General features: G+C 42.3%; 1 protein-coding gene across 2 annotated transcripts in view; it reads right to left on the bottom strand.

The window, feature by feature from the left end:
* Nucleotides 1-24,874, bottom strand: part of Gns (glucosamine (N-acetyl)-6-sulfatase) — a 53,371-nt gene extending 28,497 nt beyond the window's left edge. For both annotated transcript variants that reach the window (XM_042698981.1, XM_042698980.1), the window contains exons 1-9: nucleotides 24,539-24,874; nucleotides 18,703-18,762; nucleotides 14,905-15,111; nucleotides 13,183-13,248; nucleotides 11,520-11,618; nucleotides 9,621-9,788; nucleotides 6,842-6,924; nucleotides 5,286-5,404; nucleotides 3,073-3,176 (exon numbers count right to left, since the gene is read on the bottom strand). In XM_042698981.1, coding sequence (XP_042554915.1) covers nucleotides 3,073-3,176; nucleotides 5,286-5,404; nucleotides 6,842-6,924; nucleotides 9,621-9,788; nucleotides 11,520-11,618; nucleotides 13,183-13,248; nucleotides 14,905-15,111; nucleotides 18,703-18,762; nucleotides 24,539-24,733 — 1,101 coding nt within the window. In that variant the 5' untranslated portion in view covers nucleotides 24,734-24,874. The remainder of the gene's footprint in view (nucleotides 1-3,072; nucleotides 3,177-5,285; nucleotides 5,405-6,841; nucleotides 6,925-9,620; nucleotides 9,789-11,519; nucleotides 11,619-13,182; nucleotides 13,249-14,904; nucleotides 15,112-18,702; nucleotides 18,763-24,538) is intronic.
* Between the last annotated feature and the right edge of the window lie 1,399 nt (nucleotides 24,875-26,273).

The raw sequence follows: 26,273 nt of genomic DNA, 5'->3' as shown, positions 1-26,273 counted from the left end.
GAAATTAGTTACACCCAGTTACATTGAGAATTGAGCTGTAACAACCTACTTCATGACACAGGAGAGCAAGCTTAATTTGGGTCCAAATTCCTAAAACTCTTTTTGAATAACCACCACCACCAAACCCAGAGCTAGATTAATGTCTAGCCAGAACAGAAAATGTCAGGCAATCTCTGGCATCCATACGAACTACCTGCTTCCAAAGAGCAGGCACAGAGACACGCCCACGAGTCAGTCAAAGGAGTGCTGCTCAGGCTGACAGGCTGCTGACAGCTTAGCTCGTTAAAGGCAACACGCAGCCCAGTGTCACCTACAGCAACTGGCCCTGAGAAAGCTGCTGCCAACACACGATGATTACGATCCCCTGACATTCTTGGGGTTAGAGGTAAACCAAGGTATTTCACACTTCAGCGACACCTGTCAGCACAGCAGTGTGACCAAACATGCATATCACATGGATGCTGGTTCTGCTATTTACTACATGATCATGGCACAGTTCAATCAACCAAAATGGTTGCCCCAGGATTTGTGAAGGATTGTGTATTCAAAGTCAAAACAGTTCTTTTCAAGGACATCCTGGGATGTAAGAGTGAGGCCAGCTAGGAATTTATGGGAAGGGCAGGAGCCCCAAACCAAAGTCCTAAAGGACAAGTAAGGGCTGGTGAAGTAGTCTCAGGTGGGCAATCCAGACAGAGGAGCAAGTTGTAGCAAGGCCAGGAGACTGAGAGAAGGTTCACTGCGGAAGTGAAAACAGCTGGGTCCAAATGCTATCTCTGGCCTCTTAACAAGCCTAGCTTATTCTGATACCTTTGCCTCTCATTTCCGGTTCTGCTTAGCCAGCTCCTCCCACAAACCTCTGCTCAAGTGGCCCAGAAGCTTCCACTGCCTACTGGAGCTAAAATACCTAGCTCTCTTGACAGAGGGACTTAGGACCCATTTCCCCCCATTGTCCTTGCTGGAACCAAGGCCTGGTCTACAGTGCCAGCAGGAAAAAAAAAAAGTAAAAATTTGGTGACTACACTAGTGTAATGGGTAGCACTGTGGGCACTGGAGCCAACCTGTTTGATTAAACTATAGTGCTTTGCTGATTTTTACCTATGAGATCTTAGGCAAACCAAGTAACTTCTGCACCTCAGTTTTCTCATCTGTAAGATGGAGATACTAGTGTACACAAATGTATATCTCCTAAGTCTGAAGATTAAAGGAGTTGGGTCAGGTACTGCATTTAGAATAGCACTAGCCAATATGAAGTCTCAATGAATACTGTTGAGAGTTTCAAGGGCCAGGCTTTATTCCGACTGCTGAAACAAAGTGAAGTTTCTGATTTTAATACTCAGATGGCAGTGTTAATGGGAAGGAAGGAGAGTGTGTTCCTTGGGTAGCTGGCTGACACAATGAGCCTCCTCTCCAACACCAACTGGTGTATGTAGGCCACCATCCTTACTCTTGTTTCCCGAAATGCACACACTGCTGACATGGCTTCCACACGCAACTCCAAATGCCAACCTCGGCAAAACACCCTGGAGATACACTACCTTCCAAACTTGCCTATATCCTTTAAAAGAAGAGGCCTCCCTAGAAGATACTGAAATTTGTAATGGAAAGTGACTGACTTTAGGACGTAGTCACAAGAGCAAAAGAATATTTTTGAAAACACAGTTTGCCTTTCTGAGAGAATTCTAATAAAACCCCATCAAGAGCTTTATAAAAAGAAGTGAAAGGTAGAAAAGGAGACCAGTAAACACTAACCTCCCTCAAATACAATCAAAGCATCCAATATGCCCAAAAAGTCTGGCCCATTTAGCAATTTTCATTAAATTGTGTGTTTGCTCTTTTTTTTTTTTAATCTCTAGAGCTGGGACTGAAACTGTGATATCAGGAAGGAGATAAGAAATACTATGAGATCCTATCAACTATTTCCTGAGTATTGGGAAGTATTTTGATCAAGGTATCTACCATATCTAGGAACAAAGCACTTCCATGATAGATCCTGAGTCTGAGAAGATATTATGACATGCTGGAGAGCAGAAAAGCAATAGAGAGAGCCCCATTTAGGAAGAGAACATCTCACAGTCTTATATTCAAGTGAGGCCAGGTCAGCAGCAGACATTAGCTGGGACCTCTGTTTTACAGAAAAGTGGGTACCAAGCTAGGCACTGGTGGCTCATACCTGTATCCTAGCTACTCAGGAGGCTGAGTTCTGAGGATCACAGTTCAAAGCCAGCCAGGGCAGAAAAGTTCTTGTGAGACTCTTTTATTTCTAACAAACTACTCAAAAAAGCAGGAAGTGGTGCTGTGGCTCAAGTGGTAGAGTGCTAGCCTTAAGCACAAAGAAGCTCAAGGACAGTGCCCAGGCCCTGAGTTAAAGCCTCAGGCAGCACTGACAAAAAAAAAAAAAAGTGGGCACCAAACCGGGCTGCCTCTCACAACTAGCAGAGTTTAAAAAGTAAAGAAAAGCAGATGCTGTTCCTATCCCACACCATGTGAGGCAGTCAGAATCTTTCTGGATGTTGCCTGACCCTGTACTATTTTTCAACATTTCAGAAGGAGTTGAGCCACTGGTGCAGGACAAGAACTAATTTCCCAAGATAAAAAAAAACTATACAGCCAGGCGCCAGTGTGGCTCACACCTGTAATCCTAGCTACTTAGGAGGCTGAGATCTGAGGATCTCGGTTCAAAGCCAGCCTGGGCAGGAAAGTCCGTGAAACTCTTTATCTCCAATAAACCACCAGAAAACCAGAAGTGGCGCTGTGGCTCAAGCGGTAGAGCGCTAGCCTTGAGCTGAAGAGCTGAGGGACAGCGCCCAGGCCCAGAGTTCAAGCCCCATGACTGACCAAAAAAAAAAGCTATACAAGCTGATGTGACATAATATGTATGATGGTACAAACACATGTTCTCTCACATATATGATGGCACAGATATAGGTTCTCTCAGAGAGGCTGGTGGAAAAAGGCTTAGAAACACATATAATCTCACACTGACTGGACTTCATCCTCACAGAAGGAACAGCCTTCTTTTCTCGGACAAGTACCCACCTGTACACAGCACCAGCTTCACAGTCAGGCACTTACCTTGCTTGTCTGATTTGGTTTGATCCCAGGCCCTCGAACCAATAGTGGAACTTTGATATCAAATTCATACAGTTGCCTTTTGTCAATTGGCAAAGAAAACTGCCCTGAAAACAAATACAAAAAGTAAAGATAGAGTCAAACAGGTGTGAGGGGCATGCTCTGTTCCATTCATTTAATTGACAGCAAAACCTAAAAATGCCCGAGCTTTACCAGGAAACTCCAGTTTGTCCTGGTCTCTTAGGTACTAAGTCAGGGAAGGCAATAACACCCACCTTCTTCAGATAAGTAACTAGAAGGGACTTCCTATTTTGCAGAACAAAATGAGCAAATTAATGAATGGAAAGGGATAAAACACAAATATGTAAATATGTATGCATGATATTCAACGTGATCAGTTGAACACGTTACTCTAAACACCATCAAATAAGGGTGCAAATATTTATCCTGTCTTTCCTGAGTGAACTTCAACCGAAGACAAACAAATAACTGATGAGAGGAAGGTCTTTGAGAAATTCATATATAACATGTAGAAGGACAGAATTGTGACTGTTTGCCATTTTGGCTGGAAGGAATGATGAATTTAAGCAAAAAATCATCAAGGGGAATTTCAGTGCTAGAAAGGTTCACAGAAAGGCCTCAGGCTGAAACTGCCTGATCCTTCATTTCAGACTGGCTGGCTGGACAGGAGGGCACACACCCATAATCCCTGTCCCCAGGAAGCAAAGACAAGAGGATCAATAATTTTAGGCCAGTCTGAGCTACATTGTAAAAACCAGCAAAACTAAAGAAAACTCCACATTGGTATCCACAAATTAGGACAGCCAGACATCATGTACTTCCTAGTAGGAAGTACATTCTTGCCTGAAAATAATAATTTCTACCAGTTCTAGTCTCACTACCAATCCACAGGAAGGACAAGTAGAAATGAGTAAGTAAAGGCCTCATGAGATGGCAATTAGCCAAATACAGAATGTGGGACAGTCTAAGGACAAAAGATTAATTTTTCTCAGAAGATCAGTTTCAAGTGAGACAAGATCCAGAAAAACAAAGATGATGTGTGACTTTGTCTGGATCATGATACGGAAGACATCAGATGTGTGTGGGTGCTGATATATGTAATCCTATAGTATGGAGGAATTCCTTCAAAACTTAGCAAACAGGAAAACAGAGAAGTCAGGAAGGATTCAAGACTGGCCTCACACAACTGAAAATCTGAACAGGATAAGGGCAGTTGTTTTACCAGGGGTTATTCTAAATTTTTGTTTTAAAAGACAGTTCTCGCTACGTTGCACTTGCTGGCTCAAGCACCCCTGCATCAGCCACCTGGGAAGACTACAGATGTGTGCCACCACACCCAGCTATACCACTCTCAACTTTTGAGTGTTTCAAAATATTCATGATAAGCTGGGAGCTGGTGGCTCACACCTATAATCCTAGCTACTCAGGAGGCTGAGATCTGAGGATCGTGGTTCAAAGCCAGCCTGTACAGGAAAGCCCAGGAGACTCTCATCGCCAATAAACCACCAGAAAACTGTAAGTGGTGCTGTGGCTCCAGTGATAGAGTGCTAGCCTTGAGCTGAAGAGCTGAGGAACAGTGCCCAGGCCCAGAGTTCAAGCCCCACAACCAACAAAAAATAAAACAAAAATCATGATAAAGACATTAAGTACTGAGTCACTCTGCTTTTATGCAAGCAAGCCTGGGGTTAATTCGAGAGGCAATTTATAAAGGAAAGAAAAAAACACTTGTGTTAAGCCACAGAACATCCAAGTAGAAAGGACTAAAGTGAAGATCATTCAGCTGATTCATCATGTAATTTCCAAAACACAAGAATGTGTAAAAAACAATTCCAAGTGTTTTCTCTCAAGATAACCTTTTTGCTTTCCTGTCCAGAATATACTACCTTTGTTCTCTAAGTTCCATTTATCCGTAAAATGAATTCAACTTCGTTGAGTCTTGCATGAAGGGTGTCTCCAGCACCTCCCTACCACTCAGACTCATTCTCTTCTCTGAGATACCAAGGAACATGCATTCCAGTCAGCAAAGCAGGAAACCTGGTTTCTCCTTGTGGGAAAGATGTACCCTCTAAGCTCAGGGGTCTTGAGGGAAAGACCCTCCGTCTGGCAAGTCTACAGCTGCACAAGCACTTGAACTTCTGCCAAGGCTATCATTCAGGTTGTCAAAAATGACGTGCACACCTGACCACACCTCTCACCTGTGTGATAGCCATTGTCTGAGGTATAAAAGATGTATGTGTTGCCAAGGTCCCCAGTGAACTCCAGCCTCTTGATCAGTTTCTCCACAAGGTCATCAACAGAGAGCAGAGTTTGCCATCTGGATGTGAACACAGATAGAAGGAGATTGCACCAATGCCTGCACAATCACTATCTTAACAAACAGGCCAAAACAAAAAGCTTGCCTCCACAAAATAACAACAGACCACAAGACAAAACAACACACCAAATACTTAAATCTGATTCCTCAGACTGTCACTGTGCTGTAAGACAGATTAGAAAATTCCAAACCATTCATTAGCTTATTCTGTTAGATTTATAGTTAAGATTTACAGCCAGGCTCTGGTGACTAATGCCTGTAATCCTAGCTACTCAGGAGACTGAGAATCTGAGGATCACAGTTTGAAGCCAGCCTGGGAAGAAAAGCCTGTGAGACTCTGTTCTCCAATAACCTACTCAGAAAAATCCCAAAATGACTCTGTGGCTCATGTGGTAGAGTCTTGAGCATAAAGAGGGACAGTGCCCAGGCCCTGAGTTCAAGGCCTAGGACTGGCTAAAAAAAAAATCTTTTTTTTTAAAGCCACTGGTAATGAAGGCTGCCACTGTGGTGCAGATTACTCCAGATTGATTCAAATGTGTTTAACAGTGTAAGTAAGCCTGGGCACACCAAGGCCACCAGCCAGAGTTGTCCTTGCCCTGTGTTTTATGAAGTTCCAATGTGTCATATTGCCTAGGGTTGCTTTCCTACTATATCAATAAGCTAAGCAATTGTGACAGAATGCACGAGCTGAAATCTTACAATACTTACTATCTTTTTATCTGGTCTTACAGAAAAGTTTGCTGACTTCTGGTGTATGCTAAATTCATTCTAAAAGGAAGTCATGATTTTTTAAAAATCTACTTAGCATTTCTTGAAAATTCCAAATACAAAATTAAATATTTTGCTTGATATCTCAGTAAGTAACCTTTTTTTTAAAAAAAACAGAGGAACAAAATTCAACCAAATGGTTGAAGTTTGTAATACATATTTTTTTAAAATGGGGGGGGGGGGGGGGTCCAGTTGTGGGGCCTGAACTCTGGGCCTGGGCGCTGTCCCTCAGCTCTTCAGCTCAAGGCTAGCGCTCTACCACTTGAGCCACAGCGCCACTTCCAGCTTTTTTCTTTTTGCTTATGTGGTACTAAGGAATCGAACCCAGGGCCTCATGCATGCAAGGCAAGCGCTCTACCACTGAGCCACCTTCCCAGCCCCATGAGTACATTTCTTATCAAGCATTGTTGCCTCCTCCTTTGTTTTCCCTTCCCATCTCCCAATACATATTTTTAACAATTGCTAACTAAAAACAGATGATTTTCTTTTGCATTCCTAGGGTCCCAAGGTCCCCTCACACACCAGAAGGTAAAGGTAGTAAAGGTATACCTGTTTCTGAGACAGTCATTGCCCAACAAAGCATCTCTCCCTGTGTTTGTTTCAGAGAAAACCTTGTGCAGTCTCCTGTCCTTAAAACCACCCAGACTGGGAAACAGCAGCAGCTCTTACCTTTTTCTAAAGGCATTATCTAAAAACTGTATTGAAGAATTAGTCATTGGAGTCTTGGCTTGTCTAATTAACCAGTGCTTGTTCTAAAAGTCAGAAAGACAAAAAAAAATGTTAACACCAAGTCACCGTAATCACATAAACTGCTACGATAACTGGAGTAGATAGAAAAAAGAATTCCTGCTTTAGCAAAATGGAAGTAGAACCCCTTCAAGCAGTTTCAGACCTTTTAGGACCTAAGAAAGCAATTCCTATCAGCTTCTAGCCATCTCCTGAACTGGAAAATGCTTTTTGCTATAGTGTTAATAGAGATTTTAGTAAATGTCAGTGGGAAACCACTAGCTACCACAGCAAATTTCTAAGACTTCAAGTCCAGACCTGAGGGTTCTTCCTATGTGGATAAAAGTCACATTTTTAACAGCCACAACAAAAAAAAAACACTCCCCTATACCTTTAATTTTTCCTTGTCTATTCATAAAACCTAGGTATTTTTTCCCCAAACTGTGCTTTTTATTGTTCTTTAGTTAATGTTTGAGAAATGCTATATAAAATATCCTCTTGGTAGAAATTCACATCAGACCACACATACTTTTAGAAGTCCTTTTTTTTTTTTCGTCGGTTGTGGGGCTTGAACTCTGGGCCTGGGCGCTGTCCCTGAGCTCTTCAGCTCAAGGTTAGCACTCTACCACTTGAGCCACAGTGCCACTTCCAGGTTTTTCTGCTTATCTGGTGCTGAGGAATCGAACCCAGGGCCTCATGCATGCAAGGCTAGAACTCTACCACTTGAGCCACAGTGCCACTTCCAGCTTCTTCTGCTTATTGGTGCTGAGGAATCGAACCCAGGGCCTCATGCATGCAAGGCAAGCACTCTACCACTGAGCTACCTTCCCAGCCCCTACTTTTATAAGTTCTATAGTGCAGTGATTTATTTAACCCAAAGTCCATGAACTTATTGATCATAGTAACTTCTATTAACTTCTTTTGGAACCCAGATTGGAAACTGCCTTCTAGTTTAAAACTCTGTTCTCTCAGCTTCAAAACCATTTGTAACAAGCCCATGCTTAAAGCATGGCAGATAGCATGCTAGAGGTTTCTACATACTTGACTCCTGACCTTGGTCACATGGAGGATGGAGATCTCAGATCTACTTTAGACAGGAAAACAGAAGTTAAACTTCTTACACATCTCCTTGAGAAAAGTAGCACTAGGTTTGACTTTATAACTCATTCTACAATATAATTCCTTCTGACAAGTATGATTTCTGGGTGATAGACACTGGCACTGAACCAGGAAATGGACTATACCCTATAAGAAAGGAAGTATAACCTATTAACTAAAAAGTACTTTGAGAAACATGGTTTGGGAGATTCTGGACTACAGTGTTATGAAAAGTCATGGCTTTTAATTTAAATAAGAACTATCTAGATTGGCACTTAGAGGTTAAAAAAACTGCTATCGTAAGATTTTTTTCCAACTATCTAGGGTGGTCAGTACTTAGGGTGGGAAAACAGTGGGCCATGGAGTAAGTTAATAGGTAAAACTTAAGAGAGGAATGCTGACTGGCACACAAGGCAAACATCCGGGTTGTTGTAGCCTTTGTGTCCCCTGTGCTAGCTCATTTTTCCACTCAACTTCCTACGTTGTACCCAGTTCTTCCTATGCCTTGGGCCAGTGAGAGTCACTGAGCAAGGCTGCTGTGGATCCAGTTCAGTTTTCAGGGACAGGTCTCAGTTTCTACCGGAGGGAGCCCAAGCCCAAGAGACAATGCTGGATTCAGAACTTTCAAGCTGCTCACTAGGTATCTGGCAGGAGACTTATCTGTCCCTTTGAAGCAAGTTTATGCTCTATCTGTTTATATTACTCTAAAAGACCTTGAAAGAGGGCTGGAGGCATAGCTCAGTGGCAGAGTGCTTGCTTAGCAAGAGCAATGCCCTGAATTCAAATCCCAGTACCACCAAATAAAATGTGAAAAAAAAAAAAGGAACTTCGAAGAAAACCAACTATACTTCATTGAGCACGTTGGTGTTATAATGGTGAGCATAGCTGTCTTCCAACTATCCTTTACATACACATGTGAAAATAGAATACTGTATTAAAAAGTGGGGGAGGCTGGGTACTCACGCCCATAATCAAGGTGATTGGGAGGCCAAAAGTATAAGAATTGTGGTTTAAGGTCAGCCCAGGCAGAAAATTCCCAAGATCCTATCTTTAAAAAAAAACAGAGCTGGGTGCTGTAATCCTAGCTACTCAGGAGGCTGAGATCTGAGGATCATGGTTCCAAGCCAGGTAGGGGTGGAATGTCTATGAAACTCTTATATCTCCAATTAACTACCAGAAAACCAGAAGTGGTGCTGTGTCTCAAAGTGGTAGAGCACTAGCCTTAAGCAAAAAATCTCAGGGATGGTGTCCAGGCTCTGAGTTCAAGTTCCATGATCGACAACAAAACAAAACAAGAGAAAAAAAACAGCTAAAATAAAGCTGGATAAACATCTCAAGTGGTAGAGTCTCAGTATAGCAAGGGTGAGGCCCTGAGGTATAAACAAAGAATAAAAGAGAGAGTGAATTAGATCAAACACAATACATGTACTCATGGAACAATCATATAAAATTTTACTGTACAATATATACTGATTTTTAAAAATGCTACTTTCTCAGGAAGGCTTTCCCTTAGGGCACAGGGTATGGGAGAAAAACCATTAATGTGCTTGAAAGCTTCCTGACCAGTGTATGATACGGTTAAGGATCCTGAGTACACCCTCATTCAAACATTGTGGTAGCTTACCGTTCCATGGATGTTGAAGTTCTTGTTTCTTGGGGCAAAGACATTCTGGAAAGTCTTCTGGTACTGAGGTGCTGCTGTCCAAGGTGAATGAGGTGCTGGAGTGGAGATCATCATGAAGAATGGCTCAGAGTTAGACTTGTAGTCCAGGAAGTCCAACGAGACATTGGCCTGGCACATACAAAGACTGGTCATCTCATCTAACCCGAAAATTGAGTCATTAATAGATAAGTGACTTCTGGTGGGCAGAGATCACATTAGCTGCTAATCCCAGCATGTGCTCTTATTTCACAGTCATGTGCAAGCATGTTGTTGGAATGAATAATTTGGTTTTAGGTGATGCTTAGCACATACCATCATAAGATAGCAATTGAGACTTTGACTTACATAATCTAGATATTGTTTTTCATGCTAACAAAAAGAAATAGTGATCTAGCCATTTTAGTATTAACTTACATTAATGAAGCTTAGAGTATACACATTTTATGCCCTAAAGAATGGTTTAAAAAATGTAAAAAAAGCTGAGTGCTTGTGGCTCATAACTGTAATCCAAGCTACTCAGGAGGCTGAGATCTGAGGAGGTTCAGAGCCAGCTGGGGCAAAGAAGTCCATCAGACTCTTACCTCCAGTCAACCACCTAAAGCTAGAAGTGGAGCTGTGGCTCAAGTGATAGAGCACTTGGCTTGAGCAAAAAACAAAAACAAAAACCTCAGAGACAGCTCCTAGGCCCCAAATTCAAGCTTCAGGTCTAGCACCCTCCATCTCCCTCTCCTCCCTCCCCCCCCCAAAAAAAAGGAAAAATTTTTAACCTAATTCTAAGACATGGAAAAGGTGGAATAAGTAATCTAAATCTTACAAAAATATGCAGAAAATAGATGTCACCAATTATACCAGCTAAAGTAGCTAAGCTAAATGAACATTAGCCTAGATAATGGGACTGGAGTTGTAGCTCAGTGCTAGTAAATATGCTTAGCAGACCAGAGCCCTGAGTTCAATTCCCAGCACCAAAAAGCAAAGAAATAGGAAAAGAAATAAAAACCTCAAGTACATCATGCCAGGCCTTGAATATACATGGACTTAATATTTTTCCTTTTTCAGGAGATGCACTATAAAAATGAAAGCATCCCACATACATGCTATATTTCACTGCCCTAGTTAATTTATACCTGCATTTATTCCCAGCCTTAACACACAAAAGATACAGAGGGTATCTATGTCCTGTCACCTTCCCACTCTCCAAATGTCCTCCAGCCCTACAGCTTCCTTGTAGTTTGTCCATTAGGCCAGGTACATTCCTGCACAATCAAGACCCTACACTTACTCTTTCCTCTGCATAAGATACTCACCTTACCCCCAGATCCATGCTGACCACTCACCTTTACATTTCTGCCTAAATCTTACTAAGTAGCCCTCTTACCCTTCTATGTCTCCAGCTTCTCAGCATCTAATGAAGCAAGAAATCAATGTGTATATGCGATATGCCTATGTACATGGGGCACGTGTGAAGTCTCCTGCCAGAGAGTTACCTCTGTCGACTTACTCCTGAACACCTGCTATCCTACATATGCTGAATTATTTGGTGAATAAATGGTCAACAGAAGGCTTCCATTATAAGCAGAAAATTCTCAAATTCACTAGACTTCAGTCATTTATACATGTGCGCGCACACACACAGCCCGAAGAACTCACATATTCCTGTGCTTCTACCCACACAGACTCATGGAGCTGCCAACTTCTATAACATCCTTTATAGTTTTTATTGCTGAAAATATTTTTCAGCAGTTAAGCCAAGTGTTTATGCATTTATATTACCGACACAAATGAGTAAGACTAGAGGTTCCCTAGGCAGAGCCTTCAGTCAAACTGAGGCTGACCTGCAAGGCCAGAGCTCTAGCCACTCACCAGAACATCTGTCAGGTAGTCCACACTGTAGTTTTCTCCATGCTTACGGGCCTTCCCATTGATAGAGAGGGTGTAATTATAGTATTTAGAATTCTTTTCCTATTTAAAAGAGGAAAATAAAGTTTGTTATGTGGTCAGCATACAGTACAGTTTATACTGGCCTAAACTATATTGTATTGAAATAGTGATACATTATTTTAAAAAAAAAAAAAAGAGCAATTACTCAAGTGAATGCTGAATGGATTTTCTGACAAGGGTTTTTTTGTTTTATTTTGTTTTTTTCTGTTGGTCATAGGGCTTGAATTATGGGCCTGGGAGCTATCCCTGAGCTCTTCAGCTCAAGGCAAATGCTCTACCACTTGACCCACAGCTCCACTTCTGGTTTGTTGGCGGTTCATTATAGATAAGAGTCTCATGGAATTTCCTGCCCAGGCTGGCTTTGAACCACAATCCTCAGATCTCAGCCTCTTGAGTAGCTAGGATTACAGACATGAGCCACCGGCACCCAGCGACAAGGGTTTTTAATGCTAGCAAAGTTTCAAAAATTTATCCTTAGTTTAAATGCCACTACTAAGTAAGCATGATGGTACATTCCTGTAATCCCAGCATTTATCAAACTGAGAAAGGAGGATAAGAGTTCAAAGCCAGCCTGGGCTATATAGTAAGTTCAAGGCTAGCCTATACTACAAGAAAAAAAAAAACAAACAAAAAAAGAACTAGGGATACACAATGGAATTCTATGCCTCCATCAGAAAGAATGACATTGCCCCATTTGTTAGGAAATGGAAAGGCTTGGAAAAAATTATATTAAGTGAAGTAAGCCAGGCCCAAAGAAACATAGGTCCCATGGTTTCCCTTATTTGCAATATCTAGTATAGGTATGAGTCAAGCAGAAAAAGTCAGATAATGTGATGTTAGGAAAACGAACCCTCAAATATGTATTTTAATGTTTTTGTTTCTTTCATGCATGTGTTCTAACGCATTTATAAGATTATTTCTTTGTTGCTTTGTATGTCCCTCCCCCACAGTGTAACCCCTGCTTTCACTATATTTGATGTCGGTATAACATGTGGAGGAGATGGGGACAAACAAGTCGTTTAAGGATTCAGGTGGACCTGTTGCAACAATGAGAAGTACAAAATGTCATGTCAAAACCAGCTTTACAATGTCGGAGGGTGGGGAGGGGGGGTATGATTGGGTGGGGGGGAGGGGGGAGGCTGGGAAGGGAGGTGAAGGGTAAACAAAGGAGGAGGCTGCAATGCTTGGTAAGAAATGTATGCATTATCCTGACCATGTAATTGTAACCCCTCTGTACAGTATGTTCTCAAATAAAATAAAATAAAATTTTAAAAAAAAAAAAAAAAAGAAAGAAAGAAAAAAAAAAAAGAACTAGGGATATAGCTCAATGGTATGTTTGCCTAGCATGGACAAGACCCTCAAGATGATTCCCAGCACACAAAAAAAGAAAAATGGATGGGAAGAACAGTCAAGTACAATGCTAATCCCACTATAATGCAGGAAGAATTTCTCAGAAAGGAGCAACTCAACAGACAGCAAAAACAAAAACAATGGTTTTGTCTGTAATGGAGCAAAATTAGACAGTAAACGTATTGTGCATCTGTTGGGCTGTGTCTAATCATCACCAACTTCAAGCATCACTCACCAAAGCATACCAGTAACTCCAGCCTAGAGGAACGTGTTCTAGTCCGCCTGCATCTGGAGCCCCATACTGAAAAGACAGACAAGCAGGATATTAAACTCTTTAGGCCTGACTGGAACAGAAAGCAACAGAAACTTGGTCTTACCTTTAGGTTAACATCTGAAACATAACAGATGCTCAACGCATATAAACAAGTCAGAATCTTTTGTAAAGAGCTTGTTACACAAGGGACTTTACTTAAACAGGAGTTGGTAAAGGATGGCCAGTAGGCTAACTCTTGCTAATTGTTTTGGAAAGGCTGCATGATAAGGGTTTAAATGACCAAGATCAAGAGAAATACTTCATGAAATATGACAGTTACACAAAATTCCAATTTCAGTGGTGATAAAGATTTATTTGAATACAGCCACGTTCACTCACTCACACAGCAACTATGGCTGCTCTCCTGTTAAAGTGACAATGGTGCATAGCTGCAATGGATCTGCAAAGCCTACATTTACTCTCTGGCCCACTACAGCAACTGAATATGCCAGCTGACCTTGTGGCTAGTAACTGCCAAAAGAATTCCACTATGATCTTGCCTGAGTAATTGTAACCCCTCTGTACAATATTTTCACAATAAAAAAAGAAAGAATTCCACTATGAGTTATCAGTCTATTACTTTACTTGTTCTAATGAAATCTACTGTAAGCTGCACTTATCTGATGAGTAAGTGAACAGACCACAGAATGGCCCCACTTTATCTCAACCTAGTGCCACGCTGCTCACCTAAGCCAGAATTTAACCCCTGAGAACTGTATCTCTGTACTCTAAAAGATCTCTCCTACTTCCATATACATATCAGATGACCCTGAATGTGCAAAGCAGCCTGAGTTCCCTTTATGAGCCATACTTCCTACTTTGTATGATTCTTTCAAACTGACTCATCTTCCTTCAAACCCAGAAGGAAACAGATCCCATCAATTATTGGGGGAAGGGGAAGGGAAAAAGTAATAGAAAATTCAGGTCAGATATTAAGACCTCTAGCAACCACAGGTAAAGTGCGTAAGTAAATGTACATCTTTATGAAATGGTAACCCCTCTGTAAATCACCTTTGTAATAACAATTTTAAAAAGAAAATGTACTTCTTCATCCTGCACGTCCAGCCTAACTTTAAGAGCTAACTCCAAACAGACCCAAATACACACTGACTAAAAGTCAAGGCCAATTTGTTGGACTTCGGACCATGAAACATTGCCTGGGAAGGTCATAATGAGTTACCACTATAGCCAGGACTAGAAGGCTAACACATCAACCACTCAGTAACCTGCTGTCCCAGGCTCTGGGCTCTTTCCTTTATCACCATCTCTCCAACATCTATTATCATTGTTTAGAAAATGAATTAAACATGAAGCTGTTAATAGTACACTAATAATTCTAAGAAATCTGAGGAAAAAGTCTGAGAGGAAAAAAATTCCTCTTTTGGATCCTGATAAAAATACTCTGACAGCATGACACATGACAAATAGCATTCTTGAGAAAAAGGGGAAGATGTAGCAGATTATAGTAGTCTTAGAACAATTTTAAAATAAGTGCTGCTGGGACTAGGAAGAATAACAAGCATCCAAATCAGTAAATAGGATCACACACTTATATATAATATTTTGCACTGTGAGTGATAGTAATAAAAAAGTACTTAACAGGAATTACACTGGTTCACACAAGGAGCAGATCACTCAACATACCTCATTTAAATATTTTCCTGCAAAGAAGGTTTGATAACCACACATTGATTTGAGAATTGCTGGGAATGTATTTGGCTCTTGGATCTTCTGCCAAGAAATACTGCTGCAGTTTCCCTCCAAAGTGTTGTTGACAACATGGTGATTGTGTGGGTACTTCCCTGTCAGGATACTGGCTCTGCTGGGGCAGCAAAGAGCACTTGGCACATACTACAGGGGAACAGAAGCAACAAAAAAGAGTTATACAAGAAAAATGGATGTCTCATCATTTCTAAAGAGGACAAAGGAAGTTGCTCAACACTCTAAGCTAGCTCATGGTCTTAAGTTTCTTCTAGAATATGTTGGCTTCCCATAAGACATACTTTAGAACAGAGGAGAAACAAAAACAGATTAACCATGTGATTGTTTCTTTTCCAATTGGTTTCTTTTTTTGGGGGGGGGGGGTCTGGTCGTGGGGCCTGAACTCTGGGGCCTGAGTGCTGTCCCTCAGCTCTTCAGCTCAAGGCTAGCGTTCTACCACTTAAGCCACAGCACCACTTCCGGCTTTTTTCTTTTTGCTTATATGGTGCTGAGGAATCGAATCCAGGGCCTCATGCATGCAAGGCAAGCCCTCTACCACTGAGCCACCTTCCCAGCCCCTCAATTGGTTTCTTTTTGAAGGGAGTAATAGTAAGTCTAACCTCATCTAAAAAACAAAACAAAATAAAACAAAAACAACACTTTATGCAAGGAACAAGCATGTGGGAGCAAGGTTTAACCAAAGATGAAGAATGCCTTGAGTCTTAACATAACTGAGAAGTAGAGGTTATGCTGATCTACAGCTCTAGTTAATATTACTTATCTACTCTCAACAAACTTTCTCCACTCTACCAGTAATAATCTGTCCACATCACCAAGCCACTTTGCATAGGTTAATACAGGGAAGGAATGACATTCAAGTACACATTCACGCTACCTTTACATACTGTCTCTTTCAAGTAATATAAGTATATAGCATGAGCTGGGTGCTAGTGGCTCACGCCTGTAATCCTAGCTACTCAGGAAGCTGAGATCTGAGGGTCATAGTTCAAAGAAAGCTTGGGCAGAAAAGTCCCGGTGAGACTCTTATCTCCAATTAACCACTCAAAGACCAAAAGTAGGCTGTAGAGTGCTAGCCTTGAGCACAAAGAGGCTCAGGGACAGCACCAGGCCTGAGTTCAAGCCCCATAACTGACCAAAAAAAAAAAAAAACCCATATATATAATATATTATCATGAATCTCACTTGCTGGCCTTTCAAGTTGGATTTAGTGTGTGTGTGTGTGTGTGTGTGTGTGTGTGTGTGTGTGTGTGTGTGTGTGTGTGTGTGTGTGTGTGTGTGTGTGCCTGCGCTCTGTGTGTGTGTGTGTGTGTGTGTCTGCGCGCGCTAGAGATTATAGTCAGGGCTTTATACATCTGCACATGCAGATGTATATCATGTGTGTTGTACCACTGAGCTACAGTCCTAGTCCAGATTGGTAATTTTAAATACTGATGAGAATGAAAAGTCTCCACATGCACAATTTTTTTGTTAATATGTGAGTGGCCTGCTTGTGTGCTTTGCTCATTTTTCCCCTCTTGGGTTGCTGGCCTCTTGTTAACATGAGATTTGAGTAAAGGAAGAATTTAGTCAATTACAAATACTTCCCATTTTCACTCTTCCCTCTTAATTTTACTTATTTATTTAGCCATACCTCCACTTCTAGCTTTTTTTTTTCCAGTCCTGGTACTTGAACTCAGGGCCTAGGCACTATCTCTGAGATTCTTTTTTTTGCTCAAGGCTAGCACTCTACTGCTTGAGCCACAGCACCACTTCCTGCTTTTTCTGTTTATGTGGTACTGAGGAATCAAACCTAGGGTTTCATGCATGTTAGGCAAGCACTCTACCACTGAGCCACATTCCCAGTCCTTTTTTATTTGGGGTTTTTCTTTTGGGGGGGGCAGAGGGGGAGGTAATTAGGGATAAAAACCTCATAGACTTTCCTGCTCAGGCTGGCTTCGAACCATAATTTTCAAATCTCAGCCTCCTGAGTAGCTATGGTTACATGTGTAAACACCAGTGCCTGGCATTAAATTTTTTTTTAATTATTTATTGAGGGCTAGGAAGTTGGCTCAGTGGTAGAGCGCTTGCTTGCATGCATGAGTCCCTGGGTTCGATTCCTCAGCACCACATAAGCAAAAAAAAGAAAAAAGCTGGAAGTGGCGCTGTGGCTCAAGTGGTAGAGCGCTAGCCTTGAGCTGAAGAGCTGAGGGACAGCGCCCAGGCCCAGAGTTCAGGCCCCACGACCAGACCCCCCCCAAAAAATTATTTATTGTTGGTATTGAGCTTCTAACTCAGGGCCTCATGCTTGCTCAGCTGGAGCTCTACCCCTTTAGCTAGCAGAGCTTTTTGCTGGTTATTTTCTAGAGATGAAGTCTCTTGGACTTTTCTGCTTAAACCCCAATCTTCTTAGCCTCTTGAGCACCTAAGATTACCGGTGTGAGCCATAGGTGCCTGGTCCCTCTTAATTTTACTAAGAGTTCAACTTCAAGCTAAGTGCTGGTGGCTCATGCCTATAATCCTAGCTACTCAGGAGGTGAGATCTGAGGATCACAGTTCAGAGCCAGCCAGGCAGGGAATCTGTGACACTTATCTCCAGTAAACAACTCAGAAAAAGCTGGAAGTGGTGCTGTGGCTCAAATGGTAGAGCTCTAGCCTTGAGCTAAAGAAGCTCAGGGATAGCACCCAGGCCCAGCACTGGCAAAAAAAAAAAAAGAGTTCAATTTCTATAATTTCTACACTGGCAACTTTTAATTCTTTCCCCTTTTGTTTTATTTGACCTCTTAGGTTTAGTTTCACTTTTACTGTATCTGGTTGTGCAATCCTTCCTCTATTTTTCATTTCTATGTGGAAGCTAGACCTAAAAGACACACACACACACACACACACACACATATATATAGTCATAGGCATGTACATATGTATCTGTATACATAATTTTATATATATGGACAAACATAGAATACATATATAAGGGACTACTTAGGAGGAGAAGGGAAAGGGAAAAAGATAAGAGGATGAATAATTTTGAAATACATTGCAACTATAGATGAAAACAGCGTAAAGAAGCTCAATGAAAGCTGTTGGATGGGGGCACTGGGTGCAGAGAAAGAGGAAGAGACTCTCTTGGGGATGGTGCTAATGGGTGAAAGAGGATGAATATGGTCAAAGTTGTTTCCATATTTGAAACAGAACAGCGGAAACTGGTGTGGGGGGATAAGAAATGTACTCATTACCTTGCCCATGTAATTGTAATGCCTCTGTAAGGTATTTTCACAATTAAAAATAAATAAATAAATAAAATTGTTTTAGGAGCTGGGTGCTGGTGGCTCACGCCTGTAATCCTAGCTACTCAGGAGGCTAAGCTCTAAGGCTTGCAGTTCAAAACCAGCCTGGGCAGGAAAGTCTGTGAGAATCTTATCTCCAATTAATCACAGAAAAAGCTGGAAGTGGTGCTGTGGCTCAAGTGTGCTAGCCTTGAGCAAAGGAGCAAAGGACAGTGCCCAGGCCCAGAGTTCAAGCCCCATGACCGGAAAAAAATAAAAATCCCCCCCCCCAAATTTCCAACAATTGTACATCTTGTAGGTAGAAAATCCAAAATAATTTACACCATGTAATAAAGTTATTCCTTCAGATAAGACATTTAGGGGGAAAACACACATATACATTACACTGGACTCCCAGAGACAGTTCTTAGAATATGAGCACAAAGTTCAGTAAGATTTAATCAGTATCAAAACTTACGGCATTGGAGAAAGTCATCCCCATCTCTCCAATGAGGGCCTTAGTTTTCTTCAGTGGTGTCTGTAAAATAAGTAATTACCCATTAAATCATTTCTTCTGAGATTTTAAAAGAGACTAAATTCATGGACTGTTATAGCTTAACCATTTTATTTCCTAAATAGCTCTGACATGAAGCAATAGCCAAGTTTGCCTACTGGTGCAAGTTAGAGTTTATACTGCTAGCAGAAAGGGAAACTATAGCTGACAGTACTGTTCCATGGATGCTGATTTCAATGTAATGAAATTTTAGTACCCTTTTCTTACTGGTCACTAGTCCAAAGGTAGATAGCTCTGCATATCTCCATGAATTATCTCTAGAAGCAGGGTGCAGGAAGTGGTATGAAAGGTGTGTTTACACTCTTTAAGATTTTAAAGGCCAGACAAAGCTCTCAGTTTCAGAGACTGCCTCAAATCTTACATACTCCATGGTGCAGCCCTGATGCACATTTGCAAATCCCAGCTCAATGCTTCTGTACCAGACAAGTCACTACCACTTTGAGGTGGCAAGTACCCAAACTGGATGGGGCAGGAACACACAGGTGTGCACAGAACCCTACCATGGAGAAGGCTACTTGGAAATTACTTCATATCCTTGCTTTTTATCTAAGCCTCTGATATATACACTGAACAATTAGCTTCATCCTAGAATGAAGATAAAAACATGTAGACACATAAATACAAATATCAGAACACTAATCTTTATTCACATTCTAGATAGCAAAAATGTTGAAAAGATTTGATTTTGGTTGTATTGTTAGGCAGTTCATGATGACTCCGAAATAACCTTTTAAAGACCATATTGCATACCATCTTAAGTATATCTTGTATAATATTTCTTCTTTAAGAAATTTGGCATTCCAAATACACTCCAAATGTAAAGCTTGGCTAACAAGATTCATTTTCAACAATGTATAAATGACTTTTTCCTCACTGATTTATGGATAGTAGAAAACCTAAGGAACCCATGAATTCAAAGGGACAAGAATTCTAATTTATTCAAGACCAGCTTGGAACATTTCATGAATAGATCCCAAGAATCAGTAGTGCTGTGGAAGATCTATGCTAACCTCCAGAAGCCATGTATCAGCTCTGCTCCAAACCTTACTGGGAAAAGAACAGTAGGAAGAAGAAAACACTGGGTTGGCTAAGAATCTAAGTTCTGAGGACACAAGTGGGGAGAAGAACCGGAGAGGGGAGAAATCCTGAGCTGCCTAGGAAGGGATATAGTCATCAAATTGTCTGGTTAAGTATGCTAAACCACTGGACAACATTTGGCCTACAATAAGACTATACTGTGTTTACGTTTACACTTAATGCATGCCAGGCATCGATCTAGCCAATGGTGGACAAAACCATACAAGGTTCTGCTCTCGTGAACTAAAGAACTAACAGGGGATCAACCAACCATCTCAGAGAGTAAAATGCTGTGACAAGAACAGACCAAGATGCTGTGACATCGCTGGAGGGAAGAGGAGGGCTTGCTGCTGAAAGCCCCACAATGAGTGGTTGGTTATACAAACATCCAGAAGAGGATGCTTCCAGGCTGAGCAGCAAGCACAAAGCCTGCCAGAGGAAGGAAAGTCATTTGGGAGGAACAGAAGGCAAGCCGGTGTGGTAGAGGCAGCCCAACAGGTAAAGGGGAAAGAAAGGAACAGAGAAGACAGGTAAGCAGTAGTCACACAATGATGTGGGCCTGCACAGTGATTTTCCTTTTTAGCCTATGAAGTTTATAGTAGTAACTATAATCTTTACACTGATAGTACAAGTGATTCCCATCATCTGTGCTTAATTGAGCAAGTCTGAAGCAAGGGAACAGAGCATGCTGAAAATGTATATGGCTGTGCTAATCGGAACTGACAGTGGCTGGTCAGGTGAAGTTCATTTAACTCTCACATGAGCAAACATGTTACTTTACTTATCCCAAGCAAAATCTCTTCCATGAAAACCCCATAAGGAGTTATTTATTTCCCTGATCTCATGTACAACTGCTCTGAAATAGTTTGGACAATTCCGATATTCTATGGCTAACTTTTCTTTTAGTAGTGGAAATCACTTTGCTTTATGAAAAGTAATGACATCATGCATTTATTCTTCTCCAACATTTCCTGATGGCTCTTTCTCTGGATTCCTTGAGATTATAACCATACTTCACTTTTTTTTTTCCTATAGTGAATGATTTGTAAAAAGAGTAACCTGTACTTATGTGAGGAATAGTGTGTCCAGTGTACCATAATTATATTTAAGTAAAAGTTTAAAAAACAGTTCTCTGGGGAAAACAGTAAATGTGCAGGGCCTCAGAAGAAGTGAAACAGATACAGTGAAATGTTAAAGATGAATATATTAAGAGGGCTGGGAAGGTGGCTCAGTGGTAGAGTGCTTGCCTGGCATGCATGAGGCCCTGGGCTCGATTCCTCAGCACCACATAAGCAGGAAAAGCCGGAAGTGGCTCTGTGGCTCAAGTGGTAGAGTGCTAGCCTTGAGCTGAAGAGCTGAGGGACAGTGCCCAGGCCTTGAGTTCAGGCCCCCACAACTGAGAAAAAAAAAACAAGAATATATTTTTTAAAATGGTTTCAAAGATGGCTGATACAAAGTACTTTTTATGCCCATATGAAAGCAGAACTTTGAAACCAGTGGGAATTGTTTTAATGGGGGCAGAGGTATAAGAGAAAGTAATTAGAAGAGGTGAGGTTAATGGGGTACACTGTAGGCATATATGGAAATGTCACGATGAAGTTGCCCTCCTCCCCCTCCCCCTTGTGCAACTACTATATGCTAATAATGAATCTTCGCAGATACTGGTGGCTCACACCTGTAATCCTAGCTACTCGGGAGGCTGAGATCTGGGGATTGCAATTTGAAATCAGAAAAGTTCACTAGCCACTAGCAAAATGTAAGGCTAAAGGTGTACCCTAAGTGGTAGGTCATCAGCCTAGAAAGTACAACATCCTGAGTTCTAACCCAGTACTCCAAAAATAAAAATAACTCATAAAATTCTACAGTAAACCAAAACTCTTTAGAAGTGATATAACTTCTTGACCTGAGTTAGTTTGGGATGTCCATCACTGCTTATTTTGCCAACTGTGGCACTAATAGGTAATTTTTCGGTCAAAGAAATCTCCACAAAAAATAAAGATACTATATAGAGTATAAACCAAGGGGAACCAGTGACCCCCATTGACGTTCTAGAATGTTCCTTAACCTACAGTGTGAGTGTGCTAATGTAGGAGAGATGAGACTTGACAGGTCAGTGTTATCAGTGTTCTGGAACAGGAGGAGAGCATGGTGCTCTGGCATCAGAAGGAATCCAAGCTTTGCACTTGCTAACTATAGTAACCCTGGTTTAACTTTTAGTGTTAACATCTATGGCAAAGGACTCCTATAAAAACTGCAGCCTAAGTCCAAACTCCTCACACTCCACCTGGTTCCAATAGGTTCTCTAATGCCATGATAGTCTCAGCTCTTCCCTGTCTGACAGGGTGGGATATTCTGAAAAAAGATGGACGAAGTCAGAATTCTCTAAAGGATTGGGAGCATTATGTTTTAACTTGCTCCTTCTCCTAGATTTTGGCTCCTCTCTCCAGCACAAATAACTATTTGAAAAAAGACCCTGATACAAGTTTAAATAAACAAACAGGATTAAAATTAAGAGAGACTTCAGATATACACAGACAACAGCTATGGTCAATAAAAAAGAAACACAGTCAAGTAATGAATTTCGTTTTCAACAGAGGTATTTAAGCTTAACCTTTTAATTAAGTACTCTGATCACCAGGGGAGATGGCCTGTTCTTCACAGCCAAAACATTCTTCAAGAACATGAATTAAAAAGAAAAAGATTTTTTTGAGCAGAAGGACAAGTGCAGCAGTTGGAATGGTAAAAAAAAAAAAAAAAAAAAAAAAAACCACAGCAAAAACTAGGAAGGAAACTAAATCAGGACTCTTGGTATCAACATGGCTGGAAGAAACGACTAAAGAAGTTATGTGAAAGAAAGAAGTGTGATAATTGCAGCATGGCAATTATCAGCTGGAAATAACTTTCATACTCTTCAGTGTACTGGGTTCAAAGTACATTTTGTTTTACAACCCAGAAATATATACCATACAGACATGCTTACCATTACTACACACAGTGCACTTGTGCACACAGGCCATTCCATTCTTTTCCATTGCACAGGAAAACGAAAAGTGTTGGTAGCTACTCACTAAACTGACTTCACAACTCATTCATGGGTTGGGAACACAAGTTTGAGGAACACTGAGCTAAGGTGTTACCCCACAGGAAAAGTTAGGAATCTCCTGCCTAAATGCTGGAGCACTGAGCTGAAAGCAAGAAAAAAAGAGGGGGAGGGGGAGACTGAAATAAGACAATAATTGAGCATTTGTTAAAAAAGAAAAAGAAAAACACGTGAGAAAAGCTGTAACCAGGAGCAGAGGCCCAGTTGGGGTTCCTTTTCTTTTCTTTCTTTCTTTTTTCTTTTTGGTTGTGGGGCTTCAACTCTGGGTTTGGGCCCTGTCGGAGCCACAGTGCCACTTCCGGTTTTCTGGTGGTTAATTGGAGATCAGAGTCTCACAAGAAACCTGGCGCTGATGGCTCACGCCTGTAATCCCAGCTACTCAGGAGGCTAAGATCTGAGGATCAGGGTTCAAAGCTAGCCCGGGCAGGAGAGTGAGTGAGACTCTTATCTCCAATTAACTACTAGAAAACCGGAAGTGGCGCTGTGGCTCGAGGTAGAGTGCTTGCCTTGAGCTGAAGAGCTGAGGGACAGTGCCCAGGCCCAGAGTTCAAGCCCTACAACCAAAAACAAAAAGTCTCATGGGGACTTTCCTGCCCGGGCTGGCTTTGAACCTTGATCCTCAGCTCTCAGCCTTCTGAGTAGCTAGGATTACAGGCCTGAGCCACGGGCACTCGGCTTGGGATTCTTTTTTGACACTGGCTTAGGAAAAGAGTTAGCTAGTGCTGTGCCTTAGGCAGGCTCCTCAATCAAGGGGCTGGAGTAGACATGCTCAAGTCATAAATTCCAGAGCTTCAAGATATAAGAGCAAAATGAACTCTGAGCAAGAATAAAGTCTCATGACAAGAGCCATGAGACATAAAAATGAACGATGACAGTATTAATGCTTCAGTATTCAATAAGGTTAATTTTCTTGATTCCTGTGAAGCAAAACACTGTGAAACTATCCGAGATCAGCTCATTTCATCACTTATTTTATAGACTGCAGGCGCAGACATTGTACCCAGGCAGACAGAAATGCAGAGGTGGCCTAAGTTCTTTACAGGGAAGGCTGGACTTGATCCTGCAGGGGTTGGGAACAGCAGACCTGAGTATAAGGCCCAGGAAATCACTTGGTACATAATGGGAGAGGCCCTTGAAGGCTGGCTTCTTTGCTGCCCGTGGCCGATCTGCCTGTACTGATAATTTTGTTATGGCCCATAGTGATAGGATAGATGATCCTTAACAGAAAAAAAAAAGTTTCCCCACCCCTGCAAGAAAACCAATCCAGGCTGGTGTGCCCCCCGCAGCACCTGCTCTACCTGAGCTCGGTGGGTCCTTCACCGATTTGGAGCTTGAACATAAACTCCAAAGCAGTAAGGTCCAGACTGAAGAGCACCGTGCGGGCTGGCACGCGAATCCATCCCGAGCCCACAGTCCCGAGGCCCAAAGAGACCCACGTAAAGGCCTCGAATGGCCACGCCAAACCGACCCCGGGTGCGGGCGGCCCCTCGTGGGGGTGAGGGTGCAGGAAGGCTGGGAGCCAGCCGGGGAGCTGGAGGGGCGGGGCGCAAGTAGAAGAGTTACCATGCCGCCGAGCACTTGGTCCTGGTCGTCGGTGAGCACCAGCACCACGTTGGGCCTCCGGGAGCCGGCCGACACCCCGGGTCCCCCCAGGCAGCCGCCGAGCAGCAGTACCAGCCGCAGGGCAGCTCTCCAGGCGGACAGGTGGCTGGGGCCGACCCACCGCGGCCCACCTGGAGGCAGAGGCAGGCGGCGCATGGCGGACAAGTCACCGGGAAAATCCCGGGACACAGCGGAGAGACGCACAGGACACCGAAGGGCGAAGGGCCGAGTCGCTGCAAGCCAAAACTGCGGCGGTCACCGCGCAGGCCAGGGGCTGGGGTCAGGCGTTTTCGCCCAGGCGTGATCACGTGAATTGGAGAGAGAGGGCGGGGTAGGCCGCGTGGTCACGTGACTGGAGGCTGTGGGCGGGGCATTCGGTGGTCTGTGGGCGTGGCTTCGGGAAGGGAACTGCCCCCGGCAGCTGCCCGACAGCCGCAGCGGGCTGGGGAGGGGAATCCTGGCGGGTGCTGGCCTCACCCCGGGGGGTGTGGCTGCGATCTGGCAGAGCCAGTTTCTGGGCACTATGAGAAAAATGATTAAAACGAGGGGAAAGAGGAGGGGAGAGAGAGAGTCTGCACACATTAGCCGATTGTGTATGTAAGTCGGCTGTGGGTGAAGGCTGAGCGCTACCATGTTTAATCCCTGAGGGCCCTTAAATCGCTTTTAATTTACTCTCAACTTTGTGAGGCAGGGCTTAACATTCTCATTTGGCTCAGCAGTGAGATTTGGAACCTGGATTCTGGGTCTAGGCTATTAATTCCAACTGATTACATTCTACTTTCTTGATCTGAATAGCCTGACAGCTTTATCCAAGTATTCTTTGGTGTATTTTTTTTTTCTTTTTTGACCAGTCTTCTTGAGAAATGTTGGAGGATGGGCACAGGGAACCACAAAATCCTGAAGAGGACCATTCAAATGCATTATTGAATAATCTTCATGTGGGAGGGAATCCATGAAATTAGAAACTCCGAAATATTTCTGTATTGGCTCTGGGACAACTCTCCTTTGTCCCTCTGCTGACCGGTTATGCGAAACAGAAATAATTCCCAGTGAGTCCAACTCTCAAGTTGTATCTTCAGCTCAGTACATACAACAGGAATGCATCTCTTAATGGTGATATGTGTTCTCTAATCTGAACTGAGATAAGAAACAACAACTCTGAAAAGCACTTTACTGTAAGATAAAAATAGTTTGTATATCCAGAACATTGTATGTGTTAGGCAAGATGTGAGCCCTAAAAAGTGGAGTAAAGTTGTTCAAGATACTGGGTTGCAATCTTTAGGCTAGACTAAGATTAGACCTATGAACTCAGGGAATAACTAATCCTGGTGTACTGAAGTTTCAAAATTTACAGGAAGACCTTACACAAACACACACACACACACACACACACACACACACACACACACCCTGTTCCATCTGCACAGATGCCCAAAATTGGACCATTGTTTGTGGTTTAAGATAAGAATGTAACCTATCTAAGCCCCAGGATTGTATAATTAGGTGCCAATTTTGTTCCAGATTATAGGCTAATGCTGAGGAGATACAATTTTCTCTTCACTGAATTTGCATTGTAAATAGCAGAGAGGTATAGCTGTCACCAAAGTATTTGATTACAAATAGACATGTTACAAAAAAACTGAAGGGTATATGGATAATTTAAGGTAGCATTTCAGCATTTATGCTGACCCAGCCT

The sequence above is a fragment of the Dipodomys spectabilis genome, unplaced genomic scaffold (genome assembly GCF_019054845.1).
Source record: "Dipodomys spectabilis isolate Male_0828 unplaced genomic scaffold, ASM1905484v1 ptg000234l, whole genome shotgun sequence".
Lineage (NCBI taxonomy): Eukaryota > Metazoa > Chordata > Mammalia > Rodentia > Heteromyidae > Dipodomys > Dipodomys spectabilis.
The sequence above is the reverse complement of the archived record's forward strand: the minus strand, read 5'-3'. Positions and strand labels throughout refer to the sequence as shown.